The 18,255-nt window shown below is 50.9% G+C and overlaps 5 protein-coding genes across 5 annotated transcripts; 2 read left to right on the top strand and 3 right to left on the bottom strand.

The window, feature by feature from the left end:
• Positions 1–595: 595 nt before the first annotated feature.
• BBA_08178 (hydantoinase B/oxoprolinase) lies at positions 596–4,702 on the top strand (the record flags this gene model as incomplete). The annotated part of the gene is made up of 1 exon (XM_008603275.1): positions 596–4,702. One exon carries the CDS (start codon positions 596–598, stop codon positions 4,700–4,702), a length of 4,107 nt encoding a protein of 1,368 aa, XP_008601497.1.
• Positions 4,703–5,468: 766 nt separating this feature from the next.
• On the top strand, positions 5,469–7,271 carry BBA_08177 (cation transporter; the record flags this gene model as incomplete). Its single annotated transcript, XM_008603274.1, has 1 exon — positions 5,469–7,271. The coding sequence occupies one exon, from the start codon at positions 5,469–5,471 to the stop codon at positions 7,269–7,271; it is 1,803 nt and encodes a 600-aa protein (XP_008601496.1).
• A 139-nt stretch (positions 7,272–7,410) lies between these two features.
• Positions 7,411–8,655, bottom strand: BBA_08176 (mitochondrial CorA family metal ion transporter; the record flags this gene model as incomplete). Its single annotated transcript, XM_008603273.1, has 1 exon — positions 7,411–8,655. One exon carries the CDS (start codon positions 8,653–8,655, stop codon positions 7,411–7,413), a length of 1,245 nt encoding a protein of 414 aa, XP_008601495.1.
• Positions 8,656–9,310: 655 nt separating this feature from the next.
• On the bottom strand, positions 9,311–10,974 carry BBA_08175 (evolved D-lactonohydrolase; the record flags this gene model as incomplete). The annotated part of the gene is made up of 7 exons (XM_008603272.1): positions 9,311–9,519; positions 9,600–9,679; positions 9,758–9,854; positions 9,947–10,243; positions 10,309–10,499; positions 10,559–10,713; positions 10,774–10,974. The coding sequence occupies 7 exons, from the start codon at positions 10,972–10,974 to the stop codon at positions 9,311–9,313; spliced, it is 1,230 nt and encodes a 409-aa protein (XP_008601494.1).
• A 2,039-nt stretch (positions 10,975–13,013) lies between these two features.
• Positions 13,014–15,926, bottom strand: BBA_08174 (putative Heat-labile enterotoxin IIB, A chain; the record flags this gene model as incomplete). Its single annotated transcript, XM_008603271.1, has 1 exon — positions 13,014–15,926. The coding sequence occupies one exon, from the start codon at positions 15,924–15,926 to the stop codon at positions 13,014–13,016; it is 2,913 nt and encodes a 970-aa protein (XP_008601493.1).
• Between the last annotated feature and the right edge of the window lie 2,329 nt (positions 15,927–18,255).

Below are 18,255 nucleotides of genomic sequence, written 5' to 3'. Positions count from 1 at the left end.
TGCCTAAATAATATTTCATCTACGAAAATCTGTCAGGGCATGTCAGAAAACACCCCCCTCCCGCGTAGGTAGTTGTACCATCACTACGGTTACGCTAAAGAGAGAGAAAATATTCTTTAACGAGTTCAAAATGTAGAAGCTATCAACTCTATTTACAAGTAACATCTCGGACGTACGCTTCATCGAGAATAACTACGACAAAAGAAAAGGACACAAATACCAATCCTTCGCTACGCTTGCCCATGGCGCTATTCCGTGCACCAAAGAGACAACATGTACTGGTGAGCTCGAGGCCCTGGTAGCGGATGCGGAGCCGCAGATGGTGGACTCACGGAGGTGGAACCCCGCCGACGCTTCATTCTCAGAGAATAAATAAAAAAAAGTTGTATATACTATATATCAATCGAGCTTCTTCTTTCACTTCCTCTCTGACCATCTAGTTTACCTGGCCGGGCTGGTGCTGCTATCTCCGAACCCGAAGAATCACGTCTTTGGCGGGGCTGCATTTAAGCTCACATTTCATCTTTGCCCCTCCTTCATCTTCGTTTGCCTTTTGCCATTACCCGCACCCGAAAGCTCTCCAACTCATTCAAAAATGGCCCAAGGCCCCAGGTCTCGCGGAATTCGCATTGCCATCGACCGTGGTGGAACTTTTACCGACTGCGTCGGCGAGCAGAATGGCCAAGAAATCATCATCAAGCTCCTCTCCGAGGACCCCGCAAACTACAAGGATGCTCCTCTGGAAGGCATCCGCCGCATCATGAGCCACTTCACTGGACGTGATATTCCTCGCGGAGAGCCGTTGGATACTTCCCAGATTGACTCCATTCGCATGGGCACAACCGTCGCCACCAATGCCCTGCTGGAGCGCAAGGGCGAACGCATCGCTTTGATTGTCACCAAGGGCTTCAAGGACTGCCTCACCATCGGGAACCAGTCCAGACCGAGAATCTTTGACCTGGCCATTCGCAAACCAGATGTCTTGTACGAACAGGTTGTCGAAGTGGACGAGCGTGTCACACTGGAAGATTATGCCGAGGATCCGGAGAGAACCGTCACCCAAGCCGACGCCGTGGCAGGCACCGAGGCCGCTGAGAATAACGAGCTCGTTCGTGGACTATCAGGCGAGACTGTTCGGATAATGACACGGCCTGATCATGAAAGAATCACGACACAATTGAAAGAAATCTACAATCAAGGAATTCGAAGCATTGCCGTCTGTCTAATGCACGGCTACACATTCCCTGACCACGAAGCTGCCATCGGCAAGCTTGCCAAGGAAGTTGGCTTCACTCACATTTCGCTTAGCCATGAGCTGATGCCCATGATCAAGCTCGTGCCCCGCGCTACATCCGTCTGCGCGGATGCCTATCTCACCCCAACCATCAAAAAGTACATTGATGGCTTCCAGTCTGGCTTTGCTGGCGGTCTCGGCACCCGAAGCGTCCAGGAGACGGAGGGCCCAAGAGGTGCTCGGTGCGAGTTTATGCAAAGCGACGGTGGTCTTGTCGATGTGGAAAAGTTTACAGGCCTCAAGGCCATCTTGTCCGGCCCTGCCGGGGGTGTCGTTGGCTACGCGATAACCTCGTATGATGCAAAGACCAAGATTCCAGTCATTGGTTTTGACATGGGCGGTACAAGTACCGATGTGTCTCGCTACGGAGAGGGTAGATATGAGCACGTCTTTGAGACCACAACGGCAGGCGTCACTATCCAATCACCTCAATTAGATATCAACACCGTTGCCGCTGGCGGTGGCTCGCGCCTCTTTTTTCGCAATGGCTTATTCGTTGTCGGCCCCGAATCAGCAGGTGCGCATCCTGGGCCTGCTTGCTATCGCAAAGGCGGCCCTGCAACTGTCACCGATGCGAACCTTTATCTTGGTCGTCTACTTCCTGAGTTTTTCCCCAAAATTTTTGGCAAGAATGAAGATCAAGGTTTAAATGTTGAAGCGAGTCGCAAGGTCCTGCAGGAGCTGGCTGATCAGGTCAATCGTGAGACTGGAAAGAACATGAGTGCAGACGAAGTTGCTTATGGATTCTTAACCGTTGCCAACGAAGCCATGACTCGCCCAATCAGATCTATTACCGAAGCCAAGGGTCACGATTCGTCTAAGCACAGACTTGCCACCTTTGGCGGTGCTGGCGGCCAGCATGCGGTCGCTATTGCGGAATCCCTTGGAATCAGCCAGATTCTCGTTCACAGATACTCCTCCGTTCTGTCTGCATACGGCATGGCTCTTGCGGACGTCGTTGATGAAAGACAAGAGCCAGAATCCTCGGTTTGGGTTGACAGTGGAGATGTCGTCGCAGACATGCGGTCGAAGATGGAGAAGCTCAAGGAAAAATCCCGGGCTTTTCTGAAGGAACAGGGCTTTGAGGATAGCGAAATCGCGTTCGAGGAGTATCTAAACATGCGCTACCGTGGCACCGAGTCTGCTCTCATGATTGTGAAGCCCACCGAGGCAGAGGCCAAAGAGTCCTTTGCCGGCAAAGACTGGCAGTTTGGCCAAGCCTTTGTCAAGCAACATCGCTACGAGTTTGGCTTCACACTTGACGAACGAGACATCATTGTCGATGATGTCCGCGTTCGCGGCATCGGCAAAAGCTTCCGCAACAATGAGAAGACTGTTGACGAGCAACTCAAGACTATCAAGCGCCAACATGTCACAGAGTCGAAACGCCATAGCATACAGCAGGTGTACTTTGAAGGGGGACGTGCTCGCGCACCGATTTACAAGCTCGAGAGTTTGTCCATTGGCGACGTTGTCCCTGGTCCCGCCATGCTTGCTGATGGAACTCAAACTATTGTGGTTACTCCAAGAGCGAAAGCCCTCATCACTGCCACACATGTCATTCTCGATCTGGAAAAGGAGGGCACAAAGGATGAAACCGAAAACTCAGCCGAGCGCGAGCGCGAGGTTGATCCTATCATGCTCAGTATTTTCGGACATCGCTTCATGGCTATTGCCGAGCAAATGGGACGCGCTCTGCAAAAGACAAGTGTCAGCACGAATGTCAAGGAGAGACTAGACTTTTCTTGCGCAATATTTGACGCCCAAGGTGGTCTGGTAGCCAATGCTCCTCACCTGCCTGTTCATCTGGGATCCATGTCGACCTGTGTCCGTCGACAGGCTGAGATCTGGAAAGGGCGACTGGAGAAGGGTGACGTTATTGCCTCGAATGATCCGTCATATGGAGGTACACACCTGCCCGATATTACCCTGATTATGCCAGCGTTTGATCAGAGCGGAAGCCGTATCCTTTTCTATGCTGCATCGCGTGCACATCATGCTGATATTGGAGGCATCACTGCTGGAAGTATGCCACCCAACTCTCGCGAACTTTTTCAGGAAGGCGCTGTCTTTAAGAGTGAGAAAATTGTCAGCAAGGGCAAGTTTGACGAGAAGCGCATCACCGAGATTCTCTATGAGGGTCCCGCGCAGTACCCTGGATGTAGTGGTACTCGCTGCCTCGCCGACAATATCAGTGACATGCGCGCCCAGGTCTCGGCGAACAAAAAGGGCATTTCTCTGATTGAGACTCTGATTGAGGAGTATGGCGAGGAAACCGTCCAGTTTTACATGGTCAACATTCAGAAAAATGCCGAAATGTGTGTCCGCAATCTTCTCAAGGAGGTCCACAAGCGATTCGAGGGTCGTGATCTCTCCGCACTCGACTTTATGGATGACGGCTCCCCGATCCAGCTGAGAGTCAAGATTGATCCTGAACAGGGCGAAGCCGAGTTTGACTTTGCAGGCACCGGTCCCGAGGTCTACGGAAACGTCAACGCACCGGAAGCCATTACTTACAGTGCCATTATTTACTGCCTGCGATGCCTGGTATCTCAAGAGATTCCTCTAAACCAAGGCTGTCTGCGCCCCATCAACGTCAAGATCCCGCCCAAGTCTTTACTGTCACCCTCCCCTGGTGCTGCCGTCGTCGGCGGAAACGTGCTTACCAGTCAGCGCATCACTGACGTCGTTCTCAAAGCCTTTGAGGCTTGTGCCGCCTCGCAAGGCTGCTGCAACAACCTCACATTCGGCTTCGGTGGCAACGTCACAGGCCAAAGCGCGGTGCGTGGCTTCGGCTACTACGAAACCATTGCAGGCGGCAGCGGCGCTGGTCCTGACTGGGTCGGCACCAGTGGCGTGCATGTCCACATGACGAACACGCGCATTACAGATTCAGAAATCTTCGAGCGCCGTTATCCGGTGCTACTGCGCGAATTTTCCATCCGCAAAGACTCTGGCGGCAAGGGGCAGCACAAGGGTGGTGACGGCGTGATCCGCGACATTGAATTCCGCATCCCGCTGCAGGTGTCTATTCTCAGCGAGAGGCGCGTGTATCGGCCGTACGGACTCAAGGGGGGCGAGGATGGCCAGTGCGGCCTGAACCTGTGGGTGCGCCGCGTGGAAAAGGCCGACTGGCAGCGCTCGATGCAGTCGGTGCAGGGTGCGACGCAGCAGGAGCAGCAGGAGAAGGAGGCCCAGGGTGTCGAGTACGAGGAGCGGTATATCAATATTGGCGCCAAGAATTCAGCGTCCATGGCGGCGGGCGATCGCATCATCATCAACACGCCTGGTGGTGGCGGTTGGGGTGCAGCAGGTGAGGAAAGCAAAGCCAAGACAAGGGGCGACCACACGGATTCATGGAAGAAGGGCAGTGGCGCGACGCGCGATGACGCTGCCCTGCAAGCATGAGCACCTTGGTGTTACCTGCTGGCCTTGCTTTTTCTCTTCATCTCTTTTGTATCATGGTATGATGGGTATTGTCTGCGACAGAGTCTTGGTCGCTTACTATCTGCATGAATGACTAAACCAGAAGAGTCTGGGCACATGATACTCTCCCTAGAGATGTTCATTTTGTATTTAAAGTATTGGCCCAGTGGCCCACCCCAGATGAATATCGCTTTACATCACCTTAAAGAATCACAAGCAAAAAGGGTCCGCGGGGTCCGCCCAAATGCAGAAGGAGCCACCAACGACATCTTGCATCACACTGCCGTCTTATACAGACGGACTTCGGGCGCGAGATGCATCAATAATAGGCACTTTTGGTTCATAAACCACCAGCTGCTTATATTAACAGTTCGTCTTGAGGGGGCGGAGACAACAATCAGAGACACTGGGTAACGAGGTACCCAGGGTCCAGCCAGCCACAATCTGCCCCTTAAACCCGCAACGTTGCCGTTGACGCCAAAGCAGGATATCCCGGCTTGTTCCCTTTCACCCGCGATTCTTTGCTTCCCAATCTTTCTCCTCAAATAAGGCTTAGCGGGTCGGACCCATGGAGACGCTAGCATCGTCGAGCTCGACGAGAAGGCGGCGGTGGATGCCAAATTTCATTACGATTCATTACTGTTACTTTGTCGTCGTCTGCTTGCTCAGCTCCGCCGTCTTCTGGGCGACATCGAAGCCCCACGGCCGCATCAGCTATGTCGACAGCCTCTTCGTGGTCGTGTCGGCCATGACTGAAGCCGGCCTCAACACGGTCAACCTCAGCACCATGACCACTTGGCAGCAGACCATGCTGTTCCTGCTCATCGTGTTTGGCAGCACCATCTGGGTGTCTATATGTACTGTTCTTACACGCAAACACGTCTTTTACCGAAGATTTATGCGCCTCGAGGGTTTGCCCCGGCAGCACGGCAAAGCAACTGCCCAGGAATCGCCTCGATGTGCTGGTTCTGAACTCCCGGGCTCACGTCAAGCACCTGCCCCAGATACCTCGGACTCTGCCGCGGTCGTCGCTGTGCAAGAAAGCTCTAGCCCGTGCGATAGTGTCTGCGCTCTAGAACAAGGACCGGACAGACTTGATTGCGATGAACAGGGTCTCTCCAGTGCCAAGAGCAAGCAAATGTGCGGCTGCGAGTATCGTGCACTTGAGCTGCTTTCCATTATCGTGCCTCTGTATTTCGTTCTCTGGCAGCTGCTGGGATGCATCAGCCTGGGCGCATGGATCCATCATCACATGCCCGACACTGCGCTTACCAATGGCATCAATCCGTGGTGGCTAGGACTCTTCAACGGAGTTTCTGCATTTAATAATTCTGGCATGTCCCTACTCGATGCCAACATGATGCCGTTTCAGGAGTCCTACTTTGTCCTCGTCACGATGGGATTGATGATTCTAGCTGGAAACACGGCATACCCCATCTTCCTGCGCTTCATCTTTTGGTCCGGCATGAAGCTACTTGACCTGACTACCGAGGCTACCTCTTTCCGGAGCACCAGACTGGCCATGAAGCTTTTGCTCAAGGATCCTCGGCGCATTTACACAAATCTATTTCCGTCACGCCTCACTTGGTGGCTCGTTTTTATGCTCGTCTGCCTCAACGGAATTGACTGGGTGCTGTTTGAGGTACTCAATCTGCATAACCCGGCGGTTCAAAGCATACCAGTCGGGCCTCGAGTACTGGTAGGGCTTTTTCAAGCTCTGGCTGTGCGGTCCGGCGGATTCTACGTCGTTCCAATTGCACAAATATCCATTGCCGTCCAATTTCTGTACGTTATTATGATGTACATTTCAGTATACCCAGTCGTCATCACTATCCATCAGTCCAATACATACACAGGTGATTCTCACCACGATATGGATGATGAAACTCATGATGCGTCACATTCTCCCCGAGGTGGGATCATCAGTGCTGCCTCATACCCTGCCGAGAAACGCAATCTTGCCACTGCGCAGGAAACCCGTTCGGTATCGGGTGTACCACCAGCCCAATCATTCTGTCACGGACCCGTGAACCAGTCAGCGGCAACACCGACAACAGCGATAGACGGACGACCTATATCAACGCGTTCTACATCCCACAGTGAAAGCAGGCACCGAGAGAAGCGGCCAAGCCTCCCTCCACGACCCTTTTCGTTTCGTAGCATGTCTCCTCATGGTACACGTGATGGTCGTATGAGCTTCATTCACCAGCAGATACATGGGCAATTAGGTCAGGATATTCGTTGGCTGGTGCTAGCTGTCCTGATCATTGTGATTATTGAAAGCGGTCATTTCGATGCTGACCCGATCAACTTTTCGGTTTTCAATGTCATATTCGAAGTTGTCTCTGCATACGGTACGGTCGGCATTTCGGTTGGAACGCCATCGGGCGCTTATAGCTTTGCTGGAACGTGGTACGCGGGAAGCAAACTGGTCCTTTGTCTTGTCATGCTTCGCGGCAGACATAGGGTACTACCCATGGCGTTGGATCGCGCGATCCAACTTCCAGACCAATATCTGAGCTGCAGACATGACGAGGTCGAAGAGAAATAGAAAGATGGTGTACAAGAACATGGCCTAGATTTTTAATTGTACAAAGCAGGATGCTAATACTTGTAGCCTTAATGTAACGATTGCCAATGGCTAAAAGGCTCTTGAATCACCGTGCTCTGGGGCTCCGCAGAGATGATGTCTACATCTTCTTCCGCCTAATGCTTCTCAACTTTCGCAGTAGGAACCACCAGATGGCACCACCACCCAGCACAGAACCAGACACAATCACGGCAAACGCAGACAGGCTTTCCTCGAGGAAGTTGACAGTGTTCATGCCGTACCACCCAGCGACCAGCGTGGCCGACGCCATGCCGAGCATGGCGATTTCCACCTTTGTCTCCAATATCATGATTTGGTTGCGGCGGTTGGCCAGGATGGACCGCACCGTATCAGCAGTACGGTGGACGTTGGCCATGAGCGCCGACGCCTCCTGCACCACGGCGTCGTGCGCCCGAAAGTAGGCCTCAAACAAGTACTCGACCTCTTCATGATCATCGGCCTCGTGGCGACGGCCGCTGCGTCTGTCCGTCAGGTACAGGTCCGCCATGTCGCGGTCCTCGCGCAGCAGATCCCCGAGCGCCCCGCGCACCAGCCTCGCTTGCTGCTCAATGTCGGCGAGCCGCCGTGCCATGTCGAGCAGCTCCCGCAAGCCCGTGTGCACCGACGCCTCCTCCTTGTCCGCCATCTGCGCATCGAGCTCCCGCAGCGCCGCGCCCACGTCGCGCCGCACCAGCAGGTACCCGGCCTCGAGCCCTGCCGCGACGGCCGCGAGCGCCGCCTCGAGCGCGCGCAGCTCAAACGCCTCGTTCATCTTTCGGTGCAGCACGTGGTGGCCCTGCAGCTTGTCTTGCAGGTTGTACGTAAAGACTTGCGAAATGGTCGTGTCGGCCAGCCCGTCGACGTGGAACAGCAGCAGCTTGTCGGCCTGGATCAGGAGACGCAGGTCAAACATGTGGAACAGGATAGTCGACGCGCGGACGAGAATGTGGGGGAAGCCTTGGGACGGCAGGTCAATGATTTGCAAGTCGCGCGGGCTCAGGCCGTACTCGCTCGCGACGGCGGCCTTGCTCACAGTCGTGGTGGTTGCGGCGCCGTCCGAGTCGCAGCGGGTGCACTGCAGCTTGACGTTGCCGTTGAGCGGCGCCATGGATAGACGCACGGCGCGCTCGACGATGCCGTTGCCTGCCGGGCTGGATACGTCGGATGTAGGTATGCTGGTGTTGTAGCAGCGATGGAGCGTAAACTGGCCGCCGCATCTGCCCGGACCAGGCTCTTTCGTGCGGGGGGCATTGCGCCATGTTCGGTGCGTGCGCGTGCCGGCTTGACGGATATATCTTGAAAGATTGGATATGCCCGGTACTATGTAGCGCGCATTCCCGGGCATTTTTTGGAGTATAACCACTGCGGCCAAGACGGGCTGCGCTGATGAGTAGATGTCGTTTGTTGCGCGATCAGAGGGAAGTTTGAGCGGGTGATTTAGCGCAAAACGCCGTGTATATAAAGCGACTTTTCAGCTTGTTTGGTCTCATCAATTCATATCCGAGGCTATCGGATGGAGTAGCTGCCTGCTTTTAAAGGTCGAATGAAAAAAAAAAAAAAAAATTAGTGAGGTGTTTCCAGTTCAATTCACCTTTTACTGTTCTTTCCAGCAGCGAGCCTTGAATCGCAGTAATGACGTCATCTGGCTGCCAAAAATACACTGCAACGGCGATAGCTATATACATTGCTTTGTTTACTGCGTGCTGCAACATTGCCGTCTTTTACGGAGACCAGTTACTAAGAGTACCACGTACTTTATATAGAATATCCTATACATTGTTTGATCATTATGCGCTTTTCGGCTTTCGGCTTGAGAGTCAGTTTCTGTTCTAGTCCAACAGGCTACTCTGCCGCAATCGGTAGCAGTACAATCTCTAGGCTTACTTCACGCACCAATACAATTGTTGCATAATCCACTTCCTGAGCAAAAGGGTATAAGAAATAGTCAGCATAGATTTCAGCCCAAGTAAATTCGAACAGAAAAAGAAAAACGTGCGCGCTCAATGAATGGGGGCCGCCTTGGCTGCAATCAGCGCCAGGTAGAGTCGTGTCTCGGCGCAAATGATCATCTTTCCATTCCCGACAAACTGAAAGTTGGCTGCTCCGCCATCGGTAAAGATCTTGCCTAGAAGCTTGCCCGATGGGTTAAAAACATGGATTCCGTCTCCGCATCCAACATAGACGTTGCCCTTGCTATCACAGTGAATACCTGGGCAATGAGTCAGCTCATCCATAGTCTTCCTTGGCGGCGCTCGAGGCTCATGTGCGGCTGTGGTGCAATAGACTTACCATCCGGGACTCCATTGTCGACAAAGGCAAAGGTCTTTCGGTTTTCAAAGGTGCCATCTTCGGCAACATTAAATCGGTAGCTATTCAACAGCGTGAGAATAGAACATTAGTATGGCTATAAGATACGATATAGTACGTGCCGAAGCTAGGAGACGTACATGGTTGAGGGACGGGATGGATCAAAGCCACGGAAGCCGTGGTGTGCTCCCGAGTCAGTGACGTAGACGAATTCGCCGTCGGGAGAAAAGGTAATGCCTGTCTCCTGAATTTAGCAGATTGCGCATATTGAATGGTGAATGCATGGTAGATGGGGATATATAACTTGCCGTTGGCTTGGTCAAATTCACTGGCGACGACCTGAATGGCCTTTGTCTCTGGGTTGAACTTGTACACCTGAACAGGCAAAGCCGGTGGCGGCCGAAAGTCCTGAAAGTAAGCGTAAAGAGGATCTGTAAAGTAAATGTGCGAATTGCGGGGGTTGACTCCAATATCGTTTAGCGAGTTAAACTGCCGACCGTAATAGTTGTTTACGAGAATTGTCGCATTGTAGGGCGGCAGGGGGTTGACAGAATAAAGAGCAGAGGCCGTCTTGTTGCCCATACCCTCACCTGCAAAGAGAATATTTCCTTTATAGTTGGTTCCGCCTGCCATTGTCGTTTAGCATCGCCCAACTTCCAATTTTTTTTTTCTTACAAAACTTGAAGCTTACCATTAGGATTAATCACTGGCGGGTTAGAGGAGACAGTCTCGACTTTGACATGGCCAGTCTTGTTGCCAGAAGCAACCTGCAGCGCCTCCGACACGGACACCTTTTGGACAATGGACGACTTGTTGAGCCCGGTTCCGGCATCCGGAGCTCCAGCGTTTTGCGCAAAAAAGACTTCATCTGTCGCAGGAATCCTAACGCGGACAAGTTAGCTAGAGGTCTGTTAGGGTGGTGTTGAGATAGAGCCTCTTACCAGACGACAGCTTCGTGAAATAAGGGATCCTTTTCAGTCTCGGCAATGATTGCAAGTTTCGGGTCACTACCAATAATTTCCAGAAATTCAGGGTCGAATACGAGGAATGGGCGGTCCTTTAGCCCCTGTCGTGTGGTGCCAGGCGGCACCCATTCCTAACATAGCACCAATCAGCCACGGAAATCATCTAGATGAAAACGTCCAAAATATCTTACAGTTATGCCATTGTATTCACTTGACGGCGCAACCGATTCAATCGACGCAAAATCGGCACTGTCAATAATTTGAGCTTGCCGAGGCAAGCTAGTCGAGTTCAAATACCGAGTTGCGCTGTCGCTGTTGGCGCCAGCAATGGAGGCCGTGGCCGTCGCAGCCGAGAAGACGGCAGCCAGCGACACAAAGGGCAGAAAAGTCATATTTGGGAGCTGCAAACAAGGCATCCTTTGCAGGGTTTTTGCTCGAAAAGTAATTGTAAACGATGTAAAGCGGATTGGACATAAGACTATGGCCTCGCCCAGTAATATATAGTAAGTACCCCGGGTGCCCCGCAATCGGCAATTGAATCAGTGAGATGTAGGTTGGGGGCATGAATAAGTTTAAATAAGCCATTCTTGGCAAAGGGATGATTTGTATCATGGCCAGTTCATTTATTTTAATAAGCGGCTATCTAGCCTTTAACCGGCTTTTCAAATCGAGGCTTCGAGTCAAAAAGCGCCACTTGTGAGCCTGGGCGTCTGAAAACCACACTGCTGGATACAACAAGTGTATTGCGCTTATATAGTCGTCACTTATTAGGAAAGTAACTGTACCTGGCGTGTAAGTCATTACATCACGCCACTCCATCTTCCCATCCTAATGATATATCCCCAGCATCAGGCAATTTGTATATTTCTGCCCACCGCTTCATGGTAATCGCGGGCAGTCACGTCCAAGGTCCTGAATTCCTTCTTGTTTTACTCATTGCTAGCTACTCTACTGCATAGATTCTCCGCATCGCTGCGCATGACGCGGGAGAGCGCGCCGATCTCGGGGTTTTGAAGGCAGTCATCACAAGCCGCACCTTGTTGTCCAATTGCGCGGCAAAACTTTAAAGGTATTCTTCAAGAGACTGCTAACCATTAGTCGTCATCGTTAGTGCGCAAGAATAATTTCCCAAGCCACTTTGCCAATAGCCAGTGCCCTGTCTTCTCGACTTATATGGTGGGGAGGGGGGGCAGCGCATCTTTATTTGTAACACGAGCCAGCTCCTGTTGATCAAGACGCGCACGCTATAAATAGTGAAATGTAGTAGCGAATTCGATACGCCTTGCAATTAGTATACCGCCGCACCGGACGAATTCTCAAGGTCTCTTGACAGAGTCGACATTGTTTTTTCTTTTTTTTTTCTTTTTTCTTTTTTTTTTTTTTGACAAGATGGAACTTGCCTACAAGCTTGACTGTTGGTAGCAGTTGCCCCACGATAGTTGAATGCAATTTTCTCTAGTAGATATGGTGCATTTTATCCTCTGTACCGCAACTCGTTTCCGAGCTCATTCATTCGTGTGCACTTCTCAAGTCTTATGCCCGAGTAAAAAGGCAAAGAAAAAAAGCCTTCCAGCACACGTGCCACGCCACTTTCCGTAACGTCACCCAAGACCATTATTTAAGGTAGTGGACACCACGCCACACTCTATTGCTTTCACACTTAATAATTGCCTAATTTAGTAGCTCTTTGACTGTCGTATCGAGAAATAACCTAAAACTATTTACTACCGAATTCATAGGCGCTGTGGTGCTGTAAGGGTTCAATTTTGGTGTGGATATCCTGAGTGATCATTTTCTGCGTAGCGCACACAACTTGGCTTGAGCATCATCACAACCAAAAAAAGGGATCAATCAAGCTTCATTTAGCCACGGTGTTGTGCGTAGTTTTAGCGCGCTACTGTCCTGGTAAGTTTTCCCGCCAGGTTACGTGGGGTGCTCTACCACATGGAACTATCTTCGAATAGCGCGCCCGTCAAATTGCAAAACTTCTACTACACAAGTTCCTTCTTCTGTAAAGAAGGACAATTATGATCCTGCTTAATTGGCTGGCTTTTCGTCATACGCAACGGCTGTCGCAGTCTGAGATAGGACACATCCTCGACGAGGGTCGCAAGGCCCTGTTGATTCTCCACGAAGCCTTTGTCGCTGTCCCAGAAAGCTACTTCATCGACCAAGAACCCATCCTTGGTGGCAATATACATTACCTTATAGAGCGTATTGGTGCGATGGGTGGTACTCACAAAACCCGCCCATCACAGAATGAAAGGTACCTTACAATGTTATCCAACAGCCAGTAGATTGTCTGTTCTAATCCTATCTTTCGTTCTTTCAGGCACACAAATGCAGTACAGTTAGAAATCCTCAACCTCCTCCGCCTTCAGAGATTCCCTCTATCAATCTACAAAAGCCAGCCATCCTCTGCACATCTTACTTAAGCAGCCGGAGCAGCCTGACCTTCCGGAGCAGCCTGACCTTCCGGAGCAGCCTGACCTTCCTCGGGAAGGGTCATCTCCTTGTCCCTTTCGACGTAGAGCTCCTTTGCCTTTTCCAGCATGGCCATGATCAGCTTCTCGTCGGTGCCTAGCTCCTTGAAGCCAACCTCCTCCTTGAGATGGGGCACAGTCTTGATGCGCTCCTCGCTGAGTTCCAGAATCAGACCAATGTACGCCATCGACTCTGGCGCAATCTTGAGCGGCGGGATACTCGGGTGCGTCATGAACTTCTCCTCCTGCGGGGTCGGGTGTTGGCCTGCAAGCTGAGCGGCTGCTGCCATCTTTTGCGAGTCAAAAACCCGGCCAAACTTGAGCGCGAGGAGGAGCTGCAGCTCCTGCACCGTCTTCTTGTCGTCGGTCGGCCAGAGCTTGGACAGCTTGTCTTCAGAGACGCTGCCGCGCAGCAGCATGGAAATCTGCAGCGCGTGGAACAGCGCGTATGAGTCGACGTCGTCCGGGGACATCTCGGGGGCGCGCGACTTGATGAATTCGCCCGGGTTCAGCGTCAGAGAATCAATATCCTGCATGCCCTTGGACTGTCCGAGAACGTAGGCAACATCAAACAGCTTCGGTAAGGGTAGTGGCGTCTTCTCCAGATGCGCGGCGACGGCACCGAGTTCGCCGCGGACACCTTCCTTCAGATCGGGACCTGCAGGGTCACCAGGTGGCACAAAGACCGTTGGTGTATACTGCTTAACCATGGCGTCTGATGTGAGGTGAGTGATGGTTTCATTGTTGAACTGATCCGCCATCTTATGGACCGACAGATCTGTCCCCTGCTTGATGAGCTGCGGCAGCTGCAGCAGAAACTCTCGCTGCCTGACGGCAACCTTGGACGGAATCTGTGCCTTGATCTGATCGGTGACATTCAGAACCACGGCGTTGATCTGGTCCTTGTCCACATTGGGAGACTTTGCAGAAGCCTGCATAGTCGCGTTTGCGGCCGCAATAAGATCGGCGGCGTCAGACACAATAGCCATGCTGTCTGCCCACAGAGTGCCGTTCAACTTGTCGCGGAACTTTCTGTTGCGAGACAGTGAGTCGTCCGAGTAGTAGTATGTATAGACTTTGTCATCAAGAATCTTGCTCCATGCCTTGTCGCGAGTCGCCTGCACCTCCTCGGCCTTGGGAACCGACGTTGTCTTGAACAGGCCATTAATCACCCTAAAGACTTGGACCACAAAGGCAAAGGGTGCGAGCGGGGTGAACAATAAGATATCGGCCGTGATGCACATCATCTGGTCAATGACGTCGATGCCTTCCTTGGTCTGGGACTCGGCAATGGCGTTGAATCCGCACCCAACAAAGGGGACAAGGGCAGTCACGGCTGCGGCCCGCTCCCAGCCCGTCGAGTTGGAAGTAAAGGCTTGAACCATTCCGGCACCCCAGGCAACGAGACCAGCACCCTCAAGAGCCAGTCCGGCCTTGGAGAGCGAAAAGTGCGGAGACGCCTCTGTGAGTGGCTTGTAGCCTAATACACGGGTACGGGCATCTTGGACCTTCAAACCCCACTCGGCGGCTTTTTCACTCAGCTTGCGAGAGGTGAAGAGGTCCTCAAACACTTCCTCTGAAGTCTTTCGGGCCAGGTCCAACTTCTCCTCGGCGCCGAGACCTTCCTCTGCATTCCCGGGCGCTTCAGGTTCAGTGCCCTCAGAGGGTTCTGTCCCCTCTTCTGGTACTTGTCCGTCCGTTTCAGTCTCATCCTCTTCTGGTACTTGATCGTCTGTCTCAGTCTCATCCTCTTCAGTCAACTGGCGGCATGCTTCTCCTTCTTGTCTCTTCTTGAGATCAGTTTCTTTGCAGGGAGGGTCCACGTCCAAGTATGGATTCGGCACACCAGCCTCACCGGGCTTGGAAGCCAACTGCGCCTCGACGCAAGCCTCCACCTTGTCGCAGACAACTTCATTCAGGAACTCTGTGAGGCTCTCAGAAACCTTCTTGTTTTGGTACTGCTTCCAAGGCTCCTTCTTCCACGCCGGGCTATCCTTGGGAAACCCGGCCAATTCCGGACGTCCACCGCTCGCTCGAGTCTTGTCATATTTCGCGGCATCGTATTTCTTGTTCGGCGTGTACGCGTTGGCAATGTTGCCAATCTTCTTCTTCAGGTCGTCCGAGAGCGGCCCTCCGCTTAGCTTATGGCCATGCTCTCGAAGCGCTAGCCAATCGCCAGCTCGAATCGTGGTGCTCTTCTTAATCCAGCCCCTAACTTGTTCAAATGGAATCTGTCCTACCGCTATGAGCTCATTCTCTTTGGCGAACTGAGCAGGCATGAACTCTCCAAGGGTCTCTGGAACATTGATCATCTTCGGGTCTGGAGCTACCACATACACGTATCCCGTGGATTTGCCAAAGTCGCTGGCGGCGCCCGGGTCCATGGACGTCGACACATACTTGGTGTAGTCCTTGACGATCTTTTCAGCGACATGAGAGTATATGCCGCTGCCTGCCTCTGCCTCCTCTGCAGTGAGAGCTCGCTCAGGGTCTCGTGGAAAGAAACCTTTCGCTGCTTCAATGACAGTAGGATCTCGCGTCTCGCCACGGTAGGCGACCAATGGCTCCTTTGGCAACTCAAACTTAGGAAGTCTGTCCACGTTCTTCTTGAAACCGACTTTCTTTCCTTTCGAAGGTCCACTCGTGGGAGGGGGTACGGACGGCCCATCACCCCCCTTAGGAGGCTTGGGGCCTTTTGGTGGCTTCGGCTTCGAGTCACCAGCGCCTCGATAACTCAGTTGATGCAGGTTGCTTCCGGAGGATGGGTGACCATGGATGAGTCCGATACACATAAAGAATGCTGCCAATACAGTCAAAGACAGCCAGGAAAGTCTGGACTGTCGAGCGGTAAAGACTCTCATTTTGTGGATGATGATGAAATGTAAAAGAGCGTAATGTAGAATATCTTTGTGCGTCTGATGTCTCTTGTTTTTAGTAAGAGACTCAGAAGAACTGATAATCTTATAAGTAATGAGTGTGGTTTTAAATCGAACGACCAGAGGCAACGATGTGCTGCCTTATATATGTATTGCCAAGCAAAGCTTCTAGCCCGTCAAGTACCATCACCGTACACATACGTACCTGAAGGCTGCATAGGATCACGATCGTTCCTGGCAGTGTGTGGACTACTAGAGCATGGATCATGACTGCAACTACATCATTGCTTAGCAGCTCATCCCATGCTCTGCCCTGTTCCGCGCGCAAAGACAGGCCGAGAATACAGACTTAAGCCTCACCTTGTTGTCAGCGCTTATAGACTGATATTGATTGTTAGTACTATTATTATGCGATCCCAAGGCATGCCCCTTTCATCTTTATGCCATGTCTCTATACGCGTCAGTAAAGCCACATTCTGATAGATAATTTGAACTGCCGTGCTTCGACTTGAGCTTGTTTATGCATCTCGCATAAAGGCTTCAGGGCGACTTGGGCGCAAATCAATGCAGTACCGACTTCAGACCCCATAGCACGATGCTTGTATGTAGCCTTATGGTCCGCTTGATTCGGACATGAGAAGTGGGATAGCGCCACGAGGACAGCCCCTGGTTAGATATTCGACCACATCTGTCTACCGCTCTATGAAAAACGTCGAAGAATCCCACGTTGTATCCATATAGTATATTACTGTTGTCATTGTCAAACATCTTGCTCAAGCTATAAAGGTAATGCAGAACTCCATACGTTATTGGTGTGAAGGAAACACCGCTTACATCAAGAGGACAATCCTATATGCAATGACATATAGGGAGTTTATGAATGAGTCGAGTGAGTCGAGTCAGATAACCACCAGTAAATTTTCCGTCGTCAGCCTTACCTGATTTGCATGATTCGATCGCCTGCTGCTGGGACTAAGGGGGTTGTATCGATGGTGGCTGAAACTCTCACATGACTGATTTGTCCATAGACGACAAATAGTTAGTGGAATACATGCATAAAGCCCCCACTAGCGCCTAGCGCCCTTCAGCATTAAAAGCTTTAAGACTGCCTACGATCGCCCTGTTTTGACTGCTTTTGTCTTATCCTGGTGAAACGCGCGGTATATATGACGATCATTTATCCTTGGGCTGCAAGCAATGTTTCTCCGGCCTCTCCGCCTGTAACCGGCCCCGGTGGGCTTAGCGCGGGAGCGTTTCATTCCTGAATGAGGCAAATCACGGCGCAGGCGATTGACGATGCAGGTTCTGCAGTTCTTTCTTGAGACATACGAGCCTCATCCAAGTAGAAGACAGATTTCTCCACAAGTTGATGATTCGGTCAAGATCAGACTTCAGCCCAAGGACAACAAGAAGCGTATTATCGCAACTTCCATGGGCAATGAATGAAGTTCACACACGAAGAAATGTGGCAGTCCATCAGGGTTGCCGCAACTGCGCCGCGGAAGCCATAGTAAAGCCGAGATATTGACACACGATGCACACAGCGTTACTATGCGACCCGAGTCAGCTTTGAGCGTGGCCGTTGTAATTAGAACTGAGAAATAAGTAAATAGAGTATTAACTCCAGTCTATAGTTGCATCAAATTCATTGAACTGCAAAGTGCCGCGCGAAAACAGAATATTTTATCAGGTCTTTTCCGATGATCCGGACCCTGCTTTCGAATTTTCAAGGTACTTTGAGTAATCTGATGGGATCGACGAATGATATAAATACATAATCTAGCTGATAATCAGTATCGTATTTGATCAATACAGTTAGATGAAAATTACTCGGACAGACAAAACAACCTTTGTCCAAAGAAGCTCTGCTTCATGGCCCGGGCCATCGGAGCCTGATCTTGGCAGCCAAAGCCCTGCGCACGTACGGAGTACTAAGTAGTACAATATGTCGGGCCACTGCATTCTTCACACCCACCAAATAAACAATCTCTACAGGGCAGCTAGAGATTATAAGCCTTATTTATTATGGTTGTAGAATTCTTTTTTTTTTCTATTAATATGATTATTATAATTTTTTAAAATATTTTTAAAAGAATAATTTTTTTAATTAAATCTAATAAAATTAATTAAAAAATATTATATTATTTAAAGATGACTTTTATAAATCTTTAATTTCTTAAGTTATATTATAAAAACTCTACCTTTAATAATAAATCCTTTATCTTTTATTTTAAAAACATTATTAAGATTTAAAATACTTTAATATAATATAATATACTAAGAAATTATAATTTTTTATTTTTTAATATAACGT

The sequence above is a fragment of the Beauveria bassiana genome, assembly GCF_000280675.1.
Source record: "Beauveria bassiana ARSEF 2860 unplaced genomic scaffold BBA_S00032, whole genome shotgun sequence".
Lineage (NCBI taxonomy): Eukaryota > Fungi > Ascomycota > Sordariomycetes > Hypocreales > Cordycipitaceae > Beauveria > Beauveria bassiana.
This window is presented reverse-complemented; position numbering and strand designations above follow the sequence as displayed.